The sequence below is a fragment of the Dendrobates tinctorius genome, unplaced genomic scaffold (assembly GCF_039654945.1).
Source record: "Dendrobates tinctorius isolate UK_male_01 unplaced genomic scaffold, ASM3965494v1 ptg000108l, whole genome shotgun sequence".
Classification (NCBI taxonomy): Eukaryota; Metazoa; Chordata; class Amphibia; order Anura; family Dendrobatidae; genus Dendrobates; species Dendrobates tinctorius.
Genome location: NW_027361776.1, coordinates 5,332,988 through 5,352,071, shown reverse-complemented (window position 1 = coordinate 5,352,071; position 19,084 = coordinate 5,332,988). Strand labels below are relative to the sequence as shown.

The window sequence follows — 19,084 nt, the reverse complement described above, 5'->3', positions numbered from 1 at the left end:
TAAAATGGGAATAGTTAGTGATATCAACTTCCTGTTTGTGGCACATTAGTATATGGGAGGCGGGGAACTTTTCAAGATGGATGGTGAACATGGTGGCCATTTTGAAGTCGGCCATTTTGTATCCAACTTTATTTTTTCCAATGGGAAGAGGGTCAAGTGACACATCAAACTTATTGAGAATTTCACAAAAAAACAATGATGTGCTTGGTTTTAATGTAGCTTCATTCTTTCATGAGTTATTTATAAGTTTATGACCACTTATAAAATGTGTTCAAAGTGCTGCCCCATTGTGTTGGATTGTCAATGCATCCCTCGTCTCCCGTTCTTGACACACTGATAGCAACACCACAGAAGAAATGCTAGTCAAAGGGGGTCAGATTCCTTGTAGGCATGCTCAGACCTGACATCCATATGTTGATGGTGCACCATCTTACTGGAAAAACTCAGGGAACATGCCATCTTCAGTGCATAAAGAGGGCAACACATCCATCATCATGTAGCAATTTCAGACATACAGTGGCATTGAGGTTTCCTTTAATGAAGAATGGCCCCACTATCTTTGTACCCCATATTCCACACCATACCATCAATTATGGGTGTCAGGTCCAAGCAATTCCTACGTGAACAGTTTCATGGAAAGTGGATTGGTTGCCATGGGCCAGTTGAATGGCCACTCTATTTTCTGCCTGTGTTTGTGCCTCATCTTGTCTCACCGGCAATATATGGGGCTCTACTCCGGAGCAGTTTAGCTTTCCCCTTTCTTGCTGTGCCGAGGTTTCTAGGGCATTGTAGGTACGTCCCACGGCTAATTCTAGTAGTGTTGTTAGGTTTAGGGGTCTGCAATCCGCTAAGTTAACAACCTTTCTGGTTTTCTGGTTTCTAGCTTATTCCCCAGCTATCCTCCTCGGTGACCTAATCATAACAGTCTCCCGATCTGACCCCCTCAGACTTTTGTCTTTGGGTTCATCTGAAGGCAATTGTCTATGCTGTGAAGATATGAGATGTGCAGCATCTGAAACAACGGATACTGGAAGCCTGTGCTAGCATTTCTTCTGAGGTGTTGCTATCAGTGTGTCAAGAGAGGGAGAAGAGGGTTGAATTGACAATCCAACACAATTGACAGCACTTTGAACACGCTTTATAAGTGGTCATAAACTTGTAAATAACTCATGAAAGAATAAAGTTACATTAACACCAAGCACACCATTGTTTTTCTTGTGAAATTCTCAATAAGTTTGATGTGTCATTTGACCCTCTTCCCATTGGAAAAAATAAGGTTGGATCCAAAATGGCTGACTTCAAAATGGCCACCATGGTCACCACCCATCTTGAAAAGTTTTCCCCCCTCCCATATACTAATGTGCCACAAACAGGAAGTTGATATCACAAACCAATCCCATTTTATTTAGGTGTATCCATATAAATGGTACACCCTGTAATGTGGAGATTACATGATATTGTCTATGACCTCATTGACTGTCCAATATCAGCAAAAAGAAAACAAAACATTATAAAACCCCACATGCTGAACTATGCCAAATATAAAGAGTTATCTAGGTATGAGATGTGAGGAGCTGTTAGCACACCCACTTTAATTATCATCCCAGGGGGCATGTGTGGTCAGAGCAAGCTGTGGCCCCTTAAGATGTCAATCAAAAAATAAAAGCCATAAAACCAGCCAGAACAACGTGACTCCTCATCACTATAGCACCACTCAGATGACTCTTGGTAACATATTGCATACAGTATGTGTCTGTTTACAACTTCTTTATCTTTCTCTTAGTAAAACAGGCAGTTTAATATCTGGAAATGTTTTAATTAGAGCAGAAACTAATAACTACAATGTATACAGTATCAAAGCAAATTAATAATCAAAGCATTTACTATATTCATCTGAAAAATGAAACATTGTCCTCATCTATCACTTTATCACATATTCAACTTAGGGGTATTTTGGTTGTAATGAATCATCACCTACATACTTTTAGATTTGCTGGGGTCCTACTTCTTGAAACGTCATAATTTGCCCCATTTGTAAATTCCCTATTCCTCCATGTTAGTGTAACTTTAACCTGTGTTTTATTTAATACTTTGAATTCTCATGGTTTGGAAAAATGGGGCACAATAACACTTCCCATTCTGGAGATCATTGATCTCAGTGGGCAGACCCCTATGATCTTACTGCTATCACTGTTATATTTGGAATAACATATATGGCTGCCACTGGAATTCATGCAAAAAGAGTTGGGAAACCACGGTAGAAATTATTGTAGTAGCCATATAGGTTGAGCCCCACCCTGTCCAATGTATTGGACTGCTAAAATCTTAAAAGGATTGATCCCTTCCAGTTTGGCTCTGAAGGGGCACTTCCATTTACACTTGCAGTGATGCTGAGCTCACTGATTGGCTGCTGCACTGCCAAGGGAGCAGCTACGGAGCCTCTCCGGTGGTCTCCAGGAAGGTGAATACAGCACGATTTGTTATTATAACAAACTGCAGCAAGGGTAGAAAATTAATTGAAAGGAAGCAACCTATTTAACTACTAAAGTCCCCCAGATAAAATAAAAAGCACATACTCTCCCATCAGTCAGTTGACATGGCTATATAAACAGATTATCTTCAGCCTTCACTATTGTGCCAGTGCAGACATCAATGTTAACAATTTTATGTGACCACCGAGGTATGTGTATATGGAATTATGTGAGTTTTTATGATGTGGTACTTGCAGATAAGAAGTGCTTGTTCTGTGTAAGGCAACCCCTTTGTAACAGCAGCGGTCGTGCCCGCCGCCGTTCCCCTAGCACCGGGCTCCCCCACGGCTGTTTCTTACCAGGCCCGTCGCGTGCCTCCGCCGCCTCCTCTCTCCAGCTCACGCGCGCCTCCCTCCTCCTCCTGATCATGCGCGCCCCGCCTTCCTGGTCTCCCAACTGCTGCTGGCCCGCACATGCGCATTAGGTCGCGGGCGCGCGGCCGTCGGGTTGTTTAACCCTGCGGTGGGCGGCGGCCGATTAGCGGTCAGCCAATCGCCTGCCAGCAGGGGATATATCAGGCAACTCCCATAAGGGGAGGACGCCTGATTATTGTGTGTGTCTACCTGCTCTAATTTGGCCGTCTATAGCTTGTCTATAGGTCTTCCCTATGTCTTGTGCTTTTCCTATTCCCAGTCTTGCTGTCTCTGCCACTGGTTGCTGTCCTGTCTTCCTGCCCGTCCTCTGTCCTGTCTGGTCTGGGTCCCACTGCCTACGTTCCCCGGTTCCCTGTACTACTGCCCACTGCCTGTCAGTCGTCCGTGTTGCCTTCTCTCACTTCCTGCACGGAGTCCCGTTCCTTGGTAATCCTCTCCAGCCTGTAGTCATTCCAGTCCCTCGAGCTGCCCCTCTTGGTTCCAGCTGTCGCGGTGTCTGACCCCCCGCGGGCCTGCCCCTAACGGTCCCTGTATAGGGGTCGGTTCCACCTGGTGCGCTCGTCCCGGGGGCCTCAGTTCCGCGACCCAGAGGGTCCACTCTCGGAAGCTGCCAAAACCCCTGTAGCGTCACGGTCCATATCCCTGAAGTGTCACAGTATAATCAGGCCATGGACTCCAGTGGAGCCACGGCCGCTACGCAAAAAGAATTACTTTTTTTTGCAGGAAAACCATACCCGGATAATGTCCTACATGAAGTCCATGCACACCCGGCTTTCCGCCCTTCAAAAAGCCGACCCAGGGCATGCTCCCATGTTAGCAGGTCTCCAGCAGGAGCTAGCGCAGCAGCGCGATGCCCAGTCCCACATCTTAAACAACATGGCGTCCGTCGATGACCACCTACTGTCCCTACAGTCCTCGGCGGCTGCCTCGGTCCAACCCCGGGATCCAGCATCTCACCCCCCACCTCGCCTGGGAAAGCCCCCCAGGTATAGCGGGGATCCTAAGCTATGCCGGGGCTTCTTGAACCAGTGCCGACTGCACTTTGAGCTGTTACCCCAGCAATACCCCTCTGACCGTGCCAAAGTGACGTTTATCGTGTCCCACCTTGAGGGAGAGGCTTTGGCCTGGGTGAATCCTTTGTGGGAGAGGGATGATCCTGTGGTCTCTAGTATTCAAAATTTTCTTGACACGTTCCGCATGGTGTTTGACGAGCCTGGACGGTTGGCTTCTACTACTGAGGCTCTGTTTAACCTCCGTCAGGGTTTGCTCACCGTGGGACAGTATGCCATCCGCTTCCGGACACTGTCTTCGGAACTTGGGTGGAATAATGAGGCCCTGGTGGGAGCCTTCTGGAGGGGCCTTTCTGGCAAAATAAAGGATGAACTTGCCGGTCAGGATACCCCCACCACTCTAGAGGACCTCATATCCCTGGTCACCCGTATAGATCTCCGGTTCCTAGAACGTTCTCGCGAAGCAGCCAGGGAGAAGAGACCCTTTAGGCTCTATCAAGCCCCTATTCCATGTTCCCCAGCACCCTCTACCAGTTCCACCCCTGAGTCCATGCAGATAGACGGTGTAAGATTGTCTGAGCAACGGCGCAGGGAGAGGATGACGGAGGGTCTTTGTCTGTATTGCGGCGGAGCCAATCATTTTCTGCAGACCTGTCCTGGGAGACCGGGAAATGCCTCCGCCTAGGCCAGGTAAGAGAGGCCTCCCTAGGTGACCCTAATTCCTCTCTGCCCCTTACCATTTCTGCTTTGATTATGCTAGGTCGGGAGCGTAGATCTGTGAAGGCGTATGTGGACTCGGGTGCGGCTGGTAATTTCATTCGGCTAGAGGAGGTGGACAAGTTCCAGATTCCGGTGGTTACTTTGGAAAACCCACGCGCGATTTCCTCTGTGGATGGCAGACCACTTCTGGAACTTATCACCATGGTTACTGCTGAAGTGGAATTCCGAGTGGGAGCTCTTCATCGGGTGAAGATAGCATTCTATGTCCTGCCCAATTTGTCCCACGCCGTTCTCCTTGGATTACCCTGGCTCAGGTTACATGAACCGGTTCTGGACTGGCGCTCTAGGGAGATTCTGCGCTGGGGTCATACTTGCCAGGAAAGTTGTCTGTTGTCGGTGGTCCTTCCTCACCCACTTCAGGAGCCAGTCGACCTTTCAGGACTCCCGGCTCCGTATCACGCGTATGCCGACGTCTTCAGTAAGAAGGAAGCATATTCCTTGCCGCCACACCGGTTTTTTGACTGTCCCATTGAGTTGATTCCAGGAGCCACCCCCCCCAGGGGGAGAATGCATCCCCTGTCTCCAGCAGAAACCTCGGCCATGACAGAGTACATTTAGGAAAATTTGGCCAAGGGTTTCATTCGAAAATCTTCTTCTCCTGCTGGCGTGGGTTTTTTCTTTGTCCGGAAGAAAGACGGATCCCTCAGGCCATGCATTGATTATCGAGGGCTGAAAAATATCACTGTTAAAAATTGGTATCCTCTTCCGCTGATTCCTGAGCTCTTCGACCGGCTGAGGGGGGCCCGGCTCTTTACCAAATTGGATCTGCGAGGAGCCTATAATTTGATCCGAATCCACGCTGGGGACGAGTGGAAAACGGCTTTCAATACTCGAGATGGCCATTATGAATATTTGGTCATGCCTTTTGGACTCTGCAATGCCCCGGCAGTGTTCCAGGAATTCGTCGACGAAGTTTTTCGGGATGTACTGTACTCCTGTGTTGTGGTGTACTTAGATGATATTCTCATCTTCTCACCCGATCTATCTTCGCATCGAAGAAGTGTTCTCCTGGTCTTGCAACGTCTTCGGGAGAATCATCTCTATGCGAAATTGGAGAAATGGCTGTTTGAGCAAACCTCGTTGCCTTTCTTGGGCTACATTATCACTGACTCCGGTCTGGAGATGGATCCTGAGAAGCTCTCTGCCGTACTCAAATGGCCTCGTCCTGTCGGTGTGAAAGCCATTCAGCGCTTCCTGGGATTTGCAAATTATTACAGACAGTTTATTCCCCACTTTTCTTCCATGACGAAGCCCATCACGGCCCTGACCCGAAAAGGAACTAAATCGAACTCCTGGTCTCCTGAGGCAGAAGACGCCTTCCTTACTTTGAAACGCTCCTTTGCGTCTGCACCAATCTTGCATCGCCCTGTAGCCAGCCGGCCCTTCATCCTAGAGGTGGATGCCTCCTCCACCGGGGCTGGGGCAGTACTTTCCCAGCGGGCATCATCCGGACATCTGGTTCCCTGTGGGTTTTTTCCAAATCTTTTTCCTCTGCCGAGTGTAACTACTCAATCGGAGATCGGGAGTTGCTCGCTATAAAGATGGCTCTGGAGGAATGGCGATATCTGCTCAAGGGGGCGGTCCATCCCTTTACTATTTTCACTGACCACAAAAACTTAGCCTATCTTCAGTCCGCTCAAAGACTCAACGCCAGGCAAGCCAGATGGTCGCTGTACTTTTCCCACTTCGATTTCCAGCTACATTTTCGACCCGGGAATAGGAACACCAAGGCGGATGCGCTCTCTAGGTGTCAGCAATCACCAGAGTTGGAGGAGGATCCATCATATGTCACTGAGCTTACGAAAATCATCAATGTGGCTCCCGTGAGCCTCTCTACCCTTCCGCCCGGCAGAACCTTCGTTCCACATAGCAAAAGACTGGAGGTGCTATGTTGGGGGCACTCGTCCAAGATTGCAGGACACGTCGGGACCAAAAAGACCCGCTTGCTTCTCTCCCGCTACTATTGGTGGCCCTCTCTTCGCCAGGACGTGAAAGATTTTGTAGCGTCCTGTACTACTTGTGCGCAGAACAAGGTGCCTAGGAATCTGCCCACTGGTCTTCTTCACCCGCTACCTGTTCCAGAGGCACCTTGGCGGCAAATTGCCATGGATTTCGTGACAGATCTGCCTTCCTCTGCTGGGTGTACTACTATCCTTGTGGTAGTAGATCGCTTCTCGAAGATGGCTCATTTCATCCCATTACCCGGCTTGCCTTTGGCTCCTAAGTTGGCCGAGGTCTTCATCCATCAGATCTTCAAGCTGCATGGACTCCCTCAACGGATCGTATCTGATTGAGGTGTGCAGTTTACCTCTCGTTTCTGGAGAGCCCTCTGTCGGCTCATGGGTACATCTTTGGATTTCTCCTCCGCCTACCACCCTTAGACCAACGGGCAAGTGGAACGAGTCAATCAAGTTCTGACGTCCTTCCTGCGTCACTTTTCCAACGCCCACCAGGACAACTGGGCCTCACTTCTTCCCTGGGGAGAATTTGCTCACAATAATCATCCTAATGAGTCCACCTCCAAGTCACCGTTTTTTGTGGTTACAGGTCAGAACCCGGGCGTCCCGCTGCCCATTTCCACGTCTCCGGGGGTTTCTGCGGCAGATGCCCTCGCCGCTGACTTTTCGCAAGTCTGGAAAGAGACCAGGGAGGCTCTTGTGAACTCCAGTGCCCGGAAGAAAAAGCATGCAGACAAAAGATGAAGCGACCGTCCACCATACCATCCAGGTGACAAAGTCTGGCTGTCAAGCAAACATATCCGTCTGAAAGTCCCCTCGTACAAGTTGAGCCCTCGGTACATCGGGCCGTTTGAAGTACTTGGACGCATTAACGACGCTGCATACAAATTGAGATTGCCGGCTTCATTCCAGGTTCCTAACGCCTTCCATGTCTCGCTCCTTAAACCTGTCATTCTCAATCGGTTCCGTCCTGCTCCTATCTCTTCCCCTCAGCCAATTGGGGATGATAACGTCTTTGAAATTAAAGACATTCTGGCCATGAAAAAAGTCAGGGGAAGAACTTTCTTCCTTATCAATTGGAAGGGAGCCTCGGGAGAATGTAAATGCCCCACAAATTTTGAAAAATTTTTTGGCCAATCTCAGAAGGGGGAGATGTAAGGAGGGGGGTACTGTAACAGCAGCGGTCGTGCCCACCACCATTCCCCTAGCACCGGGTTCCCCCGCGGCTGTTTTTTACCAGGCCCGTCGCGTGCCGCCGCCTCCTCCTCTCTCCGGCTCACGCGCGCCTCCCTCCTCCTCCTGATCACGCGCGCCGCGCCCCGCCTTCCTGGTCTCCCGACAGCTGCTGGCCCGCACATGCGCATTAGGTCGCGGGCGCGCGGCTGTTGGGTTGTTTAACCCTGCAGTGGATGGCAGCCGATTAGCGGTCAGCCAATCGCCTGCCAGCAGGGGATATATCAGGCGTCTCCCATAAGGGGAGGATGCCTGATTATTGTGTGTGTCTACCTGCTCTAATTTGGCTGCCTATAGCTTGTCTATAGGTCTTCCCTATGTCTTGGGCTTTTCCTAGTCCCAGACTTGCTGTCTCTGCCACTGTTTGTTGTCCTGTCTTCCTGCCCGTCCTCTGTCCTGTCTGGTCCGGGTCCCACTGCCTACGTTCCCCGGTTCCCCATCTCTGTTCCGTCCTCCAGTGTTTGCTCAGTTCCCTGTACTGTACTCCTGCTCACTGCCTGTCAGTCGACCGCGTTGCCTTCTCTCACTTCCTGCACTGAGTCCCGTTCCTTGGTAATCCTCTCCAGCCTGTAGTCATTCCAGTCCCTCGAGCCGCCCCTCTTGGTTCCAGCTGTTGCGGTGTCTGACCCCCAGGGGGCCTACCCCTAACGGTCCCTGTATAGGGGTCGGTTCCACCTGGTGCGCTCGTCCCGGGGGCCTCAGTTCCGCGACCCAGAGGGTCCACTCTCGGACGCTGCCAAAACTCCTGTAGCGTCACGGTCCACATCCCTGAAGCGTCACACCCTTTAAGTGACATTTGAATTATGTTTATTAATTCCTGAGTCCAAACTAGAACAAGAGAAAATTTGATGTTCTGCACAGCTCAATAGATATTGAGTAATTTACCATACAGCAAATAGGTACAAAATCTAGGAAATTGATTATTGCAAAGATCTATTGACAGGTCATATAATACTACTAATATTAGTTTATGATGATGTTTTATATATTGTAAACATTTTCTAACTTAGTAATATTCTGTTTTTACCAGATCAAGTAAGGAACAGCTACCAGTTATGTAGTAATGGAACACTAAGAGTAATGTATGCTAATGGAATGGGGATCAGTTACCACAGCGAACCGCATATTCTTGCTGGCACTGTGACACCTACAATTGGAAGGCGCAATATTTCTTTACCCATGGAAAATGGACTAAACTCCATTGAATGGAGGTTACGGAAAGAACAAACAAAAGGCAAAGTGACAGTATTTGGAAGGAAGCTCCGGGTAAGTGTTATTTATGTTGACTTACTAGTGTATAGTTAACCACAAAACTCCATTTCTTTCCTAAAGAACATTTTGTGTTCCTCTTTTTATTAAAAGCATGTGGACAAATATATGACAGAAGCTTATTGACCAGATACAATTGAAAAATGTTCAGTTATGGGCACGGAGCCTGGAGTATTTCATTTTTACATTTAGCATAAATCATAGAAATGAATTGAATAAATACAGAAAGACAGGGAGGCAATATATTCCAATAATGAGAAAACCAATATAAATGACAATGACATGGGGATAATAATATAGGATCACACAGTACTACCTTTGTAGGATGGAATGTACTGTGGCTTTCAAATCATTTTATGTTATTGAATTTTAGGATCTGCTTTATGGTCTCATAATGTATTAAAGCTAATACATAGCAGAAGAAGTAGACAATTTAGTCAATGTCAAATCTCAGAGCTTTTATGGCATAAGAGACTAGCCCTCCTGGTCGATTCTCAATTTAATATGATTTGTTGATGTTCTGGAATTCTGAAGTTACTTGTTGTACAGTCCTATAGATACGTATCCCAGACATAGCTGCCTCATTACAGAAAAAGTAAAGAATGGCTTCTAAACTGATGTCATATATATTTCATAATGGATCCATATAGTCGTTCATCCATAGTGCAGGGGTTTAGAGCATGTAATCATGCGATTGACTCATGTGCCTAATGAGCAAGATTATCATTGTATTTTACCATCCGCAATACACAAACAATTAATGTGGTTTTCCAGCTATCATGTATCCATAGGATAGATCAGTTGGCTTGACCATTCAACATGGTCACATGTCTCCGCCTTATAATGAACCAGAAATCACCTCTACAAGCTGCCGCTCTATTAAAACCATGGTACCACTAGTCTACTACGTGCTCTGCCAGACCCATAGAATTAGAAAAGAGCAGTAGTGTCACTCCATTCAAACAGGGAAAATGCTGGAGGAACCAGCCTTGATCTGGTAATTATTATGTATACTGTGGAAAGGTAATATGTTCTTATGGTTGGAATATTACATTAATTATATTCTCAGTATGTATTGTTTTCTCTATCTAGATCTTGTGTGTTTTGATGATATTTATCATTTTTTATGTATTGGAAACAGTTGCTAGCCTTATTTTACCATCAGATGCGGGAATAAAGTAATTTTCCTCTAGAAACATTTTTAAAAAGACTTGGCCAAATTGAGTGAACTGATGGGAAATTGAGTCTGTTTTATAGAGATACATTTACTAATACTTCTATTTTAAGTTGTTCCCAAATAAATGTTAACATCTATTCAGTAGCGTATTTCTGTTGAGGTCACATTTTTATCTGAATTTAAATGATTCATTATAGTTTCCAAAAAAGTAATACAATTTATCTGCCTTTGGCATGAACAAAAAAGTGCACCTATTCCACATTGTGCAGATCTCTTTGATGGCGAAAAAGTGGGAAAGAAAAATAAAAGCTTGTTAGGAAAGTAATCAAAATATACTACTGTTGTAAAATATTTAGTGTGTGCCCTTTAAAAAATATTTTCTTGCATTAGCAGTTTAATAAACAGGGAAGATGTAATTTGTTGTCAAAGAAATAATGTACAATAAAAAATAATCTTTATCCTTATTATATTCAGTACCTTTACCGCTCCTGGCAAGATACAAATAATCTGTGGCTGCTAAGTGCGAACTGCTGATTTGTGTTTTTTTTTCTTTAATTGGGGGGAGAGGGCATCTGTGCTTTAGCTCATGTACATTAAAAATAAAAGTAATATATGAGAACATAATAACCAGCGTATGATATTAGCGTAAAGTAAATATTAAAATAAGTATTAAAATGTGTTGCTAGAAAATGTTTCTAATGTTACAAAATGTTGACATTGGTGTAGATACATTTATATTATGGACCTATATTAACAGAAATATCTTCATATGCACTAATTCACACATATACTGTACAGGTAGGAGGAATCTCATAATAGAGCTTTAGGGCTTCACATTATCTACCATTGCCCTTCATTCCTATAAAGTGACTCCAAAGTATAGGAAATAATGGGCCTTGTTGTTTCTGGTTTCTTGACACCTTGGTCCTAAGAAGTGGCTTTTTGAGAGACCTACTCCTAGGTACATTTGACTTTTAATTTAGAGGTCATTTTAAGGCTGAGGTATACCAAGTACAAAATGTCACCTGTTACACATTCAGGAAGCAATTAGTGAGAATTAGTGATGAATGAACATGCTCAGAAAACGTTATGTATTCCAAGGAATGCTGTTGTAGAGGATCAGCACAAATAGGGTCTTATCCAGCGTAAAACGAATTGATAAGATCAAATTCAACTCACCAGATGGTGCTTTTGATAAAGCATATAAAGTTATCCACTGCAGCAGATCCACAGGTCAGCAAGTGACCATGCTGTAAATAAACAAACGGGTTAATATGGATATAATCTGCACTGGTGAATGATCGTGTTATGAATGAGTCACCGAGGAGGAAAAAACAAAAAGCAAGCTAAGCCCAGAAAACCGGAGAGGTTGGTAACTAGCGGATTGCAGACCCCTGATCATATCTACAACAACTAGCAGTAGCCGTGGAGCGTGCCTACAGTAGTCCTTAGTGCAATGACAAAAAATTTTCTTTTATGAAACCATGTGTAATGGAGGAACTTTTATGGGTTATTTAAGAATAAGTATTGCTTTTTTTTGTTTTTTAAAAAAAGTTCCCCCTTTCATTCAAATGAAATAAGGCAAAAATTGTTTTTTCCCCCCAAAAAAGGACATGCAATTTTGCATTATTGAAACGATAATAGTAATAACTAAGCAACTTTTATTATTCGTTTTTTAACAAATACGATATAAAACAGTTAATTATAAGTACAATATGTACAAAAGAAGTGTTTAAACATTATTTTTTCCTATGAATTTTAGATTCAAAAATTCAATTTTTTTTGATTTCGCATGTAGTTCCTCCATCAGTTTTACAGCACGTTCAGCATTTTGGTTAGATCTGGGAATGTCAATTAATGACTCCTCGACCAACCAGTGCGCCTTCAAACACTTAATTGCCTTCTTGCACTTTGTCTTGGTGAGTGAGGTTAACAGTTCATTGAAGGATGCTTCGTTGTAGTGTTGCGACTGGAACCAGGCATTTGCCCATTCATAGCAGATGAAGTTGCACGCTATACCGAGGACGCGGCGCCACTCTGGTATCAGAAAAAATGCTATAACAGCATATACGGCTCGCGAGTTCCATCTTGCCATGTGCAGGTTTGGAAGTTTCTTCCAACCGATTCGAGGCCAACGTGATGTTGTTTTGTAATGACGATATGCCTGACATAGTTCATATAAGAACTTGAAATCATCTCGCCATCCAGGATTCTCGCCTGTGTTGACATCATCTGTTGCAACTTGGTGGTAATCAATCTGAAGTGAGGCATAGTTTTCTGTTAATTTGTCAATGAAGAAATAATTGAATTCTGGTTTCTTCGTTGACTCTGGAATAAGGAAATTCATGACGTGCTTCAGTAGGAGGTCGAGTACATGGTGTTGACAGCCAATGTATTGTGGCTTCTGAAAGCCCTTTCTCAAGACATCATCCTGTATCAGCGTTACAATCCCATTCAAACGGCCAGTATTTACTGCTGCCGTGTCGCAGATTATCATGCGAATATTTTCCCAAGCGTCGTATTCATCAATTAGCTGATGTAGTTCCTTGTGAATAGCTGTGGCAGGACCATTCTCACATTTCAGAATACCGAGTTTGATTTCGGTTGTGGTATTTTTCAGCAGAACTACTTGATACTCTTCCCCTTGGATTCTTTTACCATCGAAGTGGAGACAATAGAGATCTTTGCTTTGAAGTTTTTCAAAAATTTTGGTTTTCATTTTCTGTCCTTCTGAGATTGTTCATCTCCAGACACCTGACTGACTTGGAACCGGTACATCATGACCTTGTTCAGCAATGGTTGCAAGCACTTTATTTGATTTATGTGTAGAAATGTTGTTTTTGAGTACCAGTAAACTCGCTGTTGTAGTGCTTGCTCTTTTGTATTTCGGTGTGCGTTCAGGAGAAGATGACGCGGAAGAAGAGGTTGGCTTTGGAGTCTCGGGTAAAGATTCAGAAACAGTATCATGTGTGGTTGCGATTGCGAAGTGCTGGCTTGAGCTTGAAATATTGATAGTCGGATTCGTTTTCTTGGATGAATTGATTCCAAAGGAGCTATTTTGAGCGTCGAAAAACCAACCTTGCCTCCACTCTCAACTTGCCTCAGGTAGAGCTCTTTATCCTCCGAGTTTTTCCATTCTCCATTAACGTTGGTGACATCAAATAACTGAGAAAGTGTTGCAGTGAATTTATCAGAAGGTTTCTTTTTGTTTTTGTCATTTAGATCAATCAGACGATTGAGTTTCTTTCTGATGAGTGCACTGGATAAAAGTGGGAAGTCTAGAGTTTCCCTCCAGAGCAATTCTATATCCATTATCACATTTTTTATTCGATCTAGTCGCCGTTTCTCGCTGTTGAACAGAAAACTGAAGTTTCCAAGAATTTGGCAGTTCGTTGGCATCCGCGTGAGATTGGAGAGCTTTTCAACATATGGAATGCTTGGATCCCTTTTATGTTGAGAATAGGAGGGCAGATTCCTCATCCAGATAGACCTGTTTGCCTTTACACTGTTGCTGGAATTTCTAGAAGACATTTTCTGAATGACCTGTCCTGCACTTCTTGATCGTAAAACTTGAAGCTTTGCACTGAAAATGAAAAGATAATACTAAATTACAAAATATTTTAAAATATTCCTGAATGTTCTAGATGTGAATAAAATACCACTTTTTGTTACAACTTAGAAAGATATTTTCTTTATAGATTAAAATTAAAACACGAAAAATCTAAATAAGCCTAAAGAAAGAAAGGGAAAATCTAAACTGCCCCAGAGCAGACCCCAAAGCAATAGACAGCCCCCAACATGTATTGTCTGTGAAACAAGATGAAAACACAGACACAGGTAGAAAGATAGGCTGAGCAAACGATGGGGCCCTCGCTAACTAGAAAGGACAGGAAAGAAAAGCTGCTGTCTGCAATCACGCAAAAAACCCTGCCAAAAAGAATGTCCAACACGTCTGATAGAAAAGGGCCCTGAAGTCGCAAGACTTCAAATCACTATATCAGCACTCAGGTAGACAGAGCAAAAAGAGCTCTGAAGACAGAGCAAAAGAGATCAACTGATCAGAGACAAAATGGGGATTCAGCCCAGTCCCAGCCAGGGCTGGCTGAACACAAAAACTAAGTAAACCAGACAAAAACTCATATGAGCAAAAGCAGAGAAAACTTAGCTTTAGGAAGGCAGGAACCAAACTGGAAACCAGGAGCCACAGTCAGGAAAAATCACCAGCAAGAAACTAGGGAGTCGGCTGCTTTAAATCCAATCAGAAACTCCTGATGTCCAATCGCAGTCCTCTTCCTCAGGTGGCCGGTCTCTGCCATTTAGATCAGCTTCATTACCTCCCTTCACCAACAGAGGGAGTCCAGATAGAGAACTCACCACTCCTCTGTCAGCACAGCCAGCTCCATAACCCTCACCAGAAGCCAGAGGCAAACCCGAAAATGAGCTCACAACAGATCGTATGTCCAGATGTGTTTCACATAAAGAAAAGTGGTTTATTCAACACGTTTCAAAGTCTAAGTGACTTCTTCACCAGGAAATAACACACAAATACATGTGGTTTCCTGACGAAAAAATCACTTAGACTTTGAAACGCGTTCTTATGTGAATTATGTCTGGACATATAATCATTCAATAGCACAGATTATAGCCACATTAATAATAATAATAATCTTTATATAGCGCCTACATGTTTTGCAGCGCTTTACAGTTTAACAGTTTCAAAATACAAGTCATAAGTAACAACGTTAACAATACAATAATTAAAGCAAAATAAGACGACCCTGCTCGTGAAAGCTTACAATCTACAATGAGGTCGGGGAGATACAAAGTACAGGTGTGTATTTACAATGGTGTATTTGCAATGATGGTCCAGCCATCTTGAGGGAGTGGGGGATGGATGGAGGTAGTGAATGGGCTACACATGCACACTTACACATAGAATGACTTTGATTAGTGAACGTGATAGGCCGCTCTGAACAAATGTGTTTTGAGGGAACACCTGAAACTATGCAAATTGTGGATAGTCCTAATTTCTTGGGGTAGAGCATTCCAGAGAATTAGCGCAGCACAGGAGAAGGTGGACTGCAAACTCACATTTAGTGGCCAGTGTCAGACAGCTGCTGCAAAGGCAAATAAAATAATGGGATGCATTAAAAGAGGCATAGATGCTCATGAGGAGAACATAATTTCACCTCTATACAAGTCACTAGTGCAACAACACTTAGAATATTGTGTACAGTTCTGGTCTCCGGTGTATAAGAAAGACATAGCTGACCAGGAGCGGGTGCAGAGAAGAGATACCAAGTTTATTAGGGAACTGGGGGGCTTGCAATACCAAGACAGGTTATTACACTTGGGGTTATTTAGTTTGGAATATCGAAGGCTTAGGGGTGCTCTTATTACAATGTATAAAAATATGCGGGGACAGTACAAAGACCTTTCTAATGATCTTTTTACTCTTAGACCTGTGACGGGGACAGGGGGGCATCCTCTACGTCTGGAAGAAAGAAGGATTAAGCATACTCACAGATGCGGATTCTTTACTGTAAGAGCAGTGAGACTATGGAACTCTCTGAGAAAACCAAAAACAAAACACAAAACAAATATCCTGGAATAAAAAAGTAAAAAAATATATTGCAAAAATTGCATGAAGGTAGTAATAATAAGGGTATTTAGTTAACATAATTTTGATCAAAATAATGTGGAAGCCATCCCGCCACGTCACGGCAACCCTTGTGGGACAGTCCTAACTCTTGTATTTAAAACCTTTCCACTTGTCAAGTGACGTAAATGTGAACAAGGACAGAGGGACTGAGCCACCAGTAATAGTGTGGGCCAGACATGATGGATTTTCCAACTCAGAAACAGGGCGGTCACACCCTTATATGCACAGAATGCACAATGAAACAAATGAGAAACTGGGTCTGAGCAGAAAAAGTAAATTAATGTGCATGCAAAATGTAATTGCATATGAACACATGACCTTTACACAGAGAAAACCAAAAACAAAACACAAAACAAATATCCTGGAATAAAAAAGTAAAAAAATATATTGCAAAAATTGCATGAAGGTAGTAATAATAAGGGTAAAGACATAGCTGACCAGGAGCGGGTGCAGAGAAGAGATACCAAGTTTATTAGGGAACTGGGGGGCTTGCAATACCAAGACAGGTTATTACACTTGGGGTTATTTAGTTTGGAATATCGAAGGCTTAGGGGTGCTCTTATTACAATGTATAAAAATATGCGGGGACAGTACAAAGATCTTTCTAATGATCTTTTTACTCTTAGACCTGTGACGGGGACAGGGGGGCATCCTCTACGTCTGGAAGAAAGAAGGATTAAGCATACTCACAGACGCGGATTCTTTACTGTAAGAGCAGTGAGACTATGGAACTCTCTGCCATATGATGTTGCAATGAGTGATTCCCTACTAAAATTTAAGAAGGGCCTGGATGCCTTTCTTGAAAAGTATAATATTACAGGGTATATACACTAGTTTCCTTAATAATGCATTTATCCAGGGAGCTAGTCTGATTGCCGTATGTGGAGTCGGGAAGGAATTTTTTTCTGCAATGTGAAGCTTACTGTTTGCCACATGGGTTTTTTTTGTCTTCTTCTGGATCAACATGTTAGGGCAAGTTAGGATAGGATATGGGTTGAACTAGATGGACTTAAAGTCTTCCTTCAACCTTAATAACTATGTTGCTATGCTACTATGTTAGGAATTAGAGTCAGCACATTAGCTCTAGCACTGCATAGCGCCGCAGTGTTGCTCCACATCTACCGCTAGCACCTTGAGCGTCGGCCAGCATAGGCCTCCTTGGCCACTGCTACCGCAGCGTCCGCTACAGTAGCGCCGTGCGCCGTGTTTGCGCTTTGCAGCACCGTTTGTTAGGCTGGTTAGTGGCGTCCATTAGGGCGGACACTGCAGACGTTGCAAGCAGTGGTTCACACCACCGTGACCTGTGAGGCTAACAGATTGCGGTTGTTCGCCGGCTTGTACGTGTGGCGTGAAGTAACGGAGCTCGTGCCTGCTAGCACCGGCTCAGTAGTTACCCACTGGTGTATGGCTTTCCTCCTACATACCTTTCCCTCATTGTTCAGCAGCAGTTGGTCACCTCTGCATGGTGGGCCCTGGACTGTGAACGCACCTTATATATTATTTCATCCGCCAGCCCTGTTACACAGACACCACATTGCCTCCTTTCATCTTATCCTTGGATCTGTTCTAATGTTTGTGTGACAGTGGTGGCATTCTGTGTAACTGGAAATTCATTTTAAAGTACAAACTTGGGTTTTAGAAGGGTAGTCCTGTAGAACTGATTGATTTCCATATGAAAGGATTCCACAGCTTTTTCAAAATATTGCTAAACTTCAACACAATTCACACAGATCATTGCAGTTCAAGGCGCATTATGCTCATTAAATTAAATGGAAAAAGTCCTAAATGCAGTGAATGCCAAAGAAGCCAAAAGTAACAAAAATGCATTGTGTGTAGTTAATGTCTAATTTTTCTCTTGATTACCAACAAACTCCTGAAAAACTGACCTAAATACTACCAGCTTGATACTTTATTGTATTTATGCCTGTGTTTTGTTCAGTTTTTGGGAGTTTTTTTTGCCTATTTTTCATTTACATCTAATACTACTTTTAGAGTCTATTTTATAAGTATTCGCCTATTTTGTTTTTTTGTGTTAGTCCCTGTGGGCAGTTTAGGGTTTCCAAATGTATTCGCCTGATTCGTCAACTTTTCCCAAAATTTGTTTCAAATGTATTCCCCTTGGTAGATTTTATTTACAGCAGACAATTTGGCACAATTTTTGGGCCATTTTGCAAAATGTATGACTTTGTGCTATAACATCATCAAAAAGGTTCAAGACAATAATAAAAATTATTTATGAGTTTGTGCAAAATTCTTGAACCACATGAGCCATTTTGAATAATTTAGCGCAAAAATGGCAATGCCTTTTTTTTTACTCATGATGCACTTCCAGAAATATGTACCTTTATATTTAGTGCTAATTTGTCAAGCGAGAGTGCCTCACAGGATTCTTTGGGGGTGTCTATAGACTGCCCTGCATCATAACTTTGGGAGCAATGCCCTATCGATAAAGACCATAAAAAAGTACACTAAATAGAAAGTCCCTTATCTCTGGAGCCGTATGGTGAATTATAAAAAAAAGGAATATTTGGGAGCAAAAACTGGACACATTTGTCATGGTTGACAACAAGACATTCAGAAAAGAATACATAATCAAATCATATCACATAAAGTCCTCAGCCTCATCAATATGACCTGGGAAGTACCCAAATGGACACTCCTAACTAGACTAATATACAAAAAGAAACATGGAGAACAAGCCCTGACTGGGATGATTTAGCAAATCCTGCTTTGAGCAGGGGGTTGGACCAGATGGCCCAGGAGGTCCCTTCCAACTCTACGATTCTATGATTCTATGATTCTAAGCCCAAATCTTATAGTACAAACAATAATACTTTTATTATGTACACAGGCACGCCAGTATATATTCAATAGACCAGTATCCAGTCAAGGAACTTCAAAAAAGAGGGATAAAAATTGCACAAAAATAATGTGGATCTTAGCAAATTTTAAAGAGGTGGGGGAGCAGTGACACAAAATACGAATATGTAAAAGTGCTTAGTGCTAAAAATACAAGGTCACAGGTACTTAAGAAAATATCATACTGCCTACAGCTTAACATCTGAACAGAGTACCCAAAAAATACCAACT

At 43.6% G+C, this 19,084-nt stretch overlaps 1 protein-coding gene across 3 annotated transcripts in view; it reads left to right on the top strand.

The window, feature by feature from the left end:
- Positions 1-19,084, top strand: part of TENM2 (teneurin transmembrane protein 2) — a 6,300,157-nt gene that overhangs the window by 6,002,943 nt on the left and 278,130 nt on the right. For all 3 annotated transcript variants that reach the window (XM_073589482.1, XM_073589484.1, XM_073589485.1), the window contains one exon: positions 8,917-9,152. In XM_073589482.1, the coding sequence (XP_073445583.1) occupies positions 8,917-9,152 (236 nt within the window). The remainder of the gene's footprint in view (positions 1-8,916; positions 9,153-19,084) is intronic.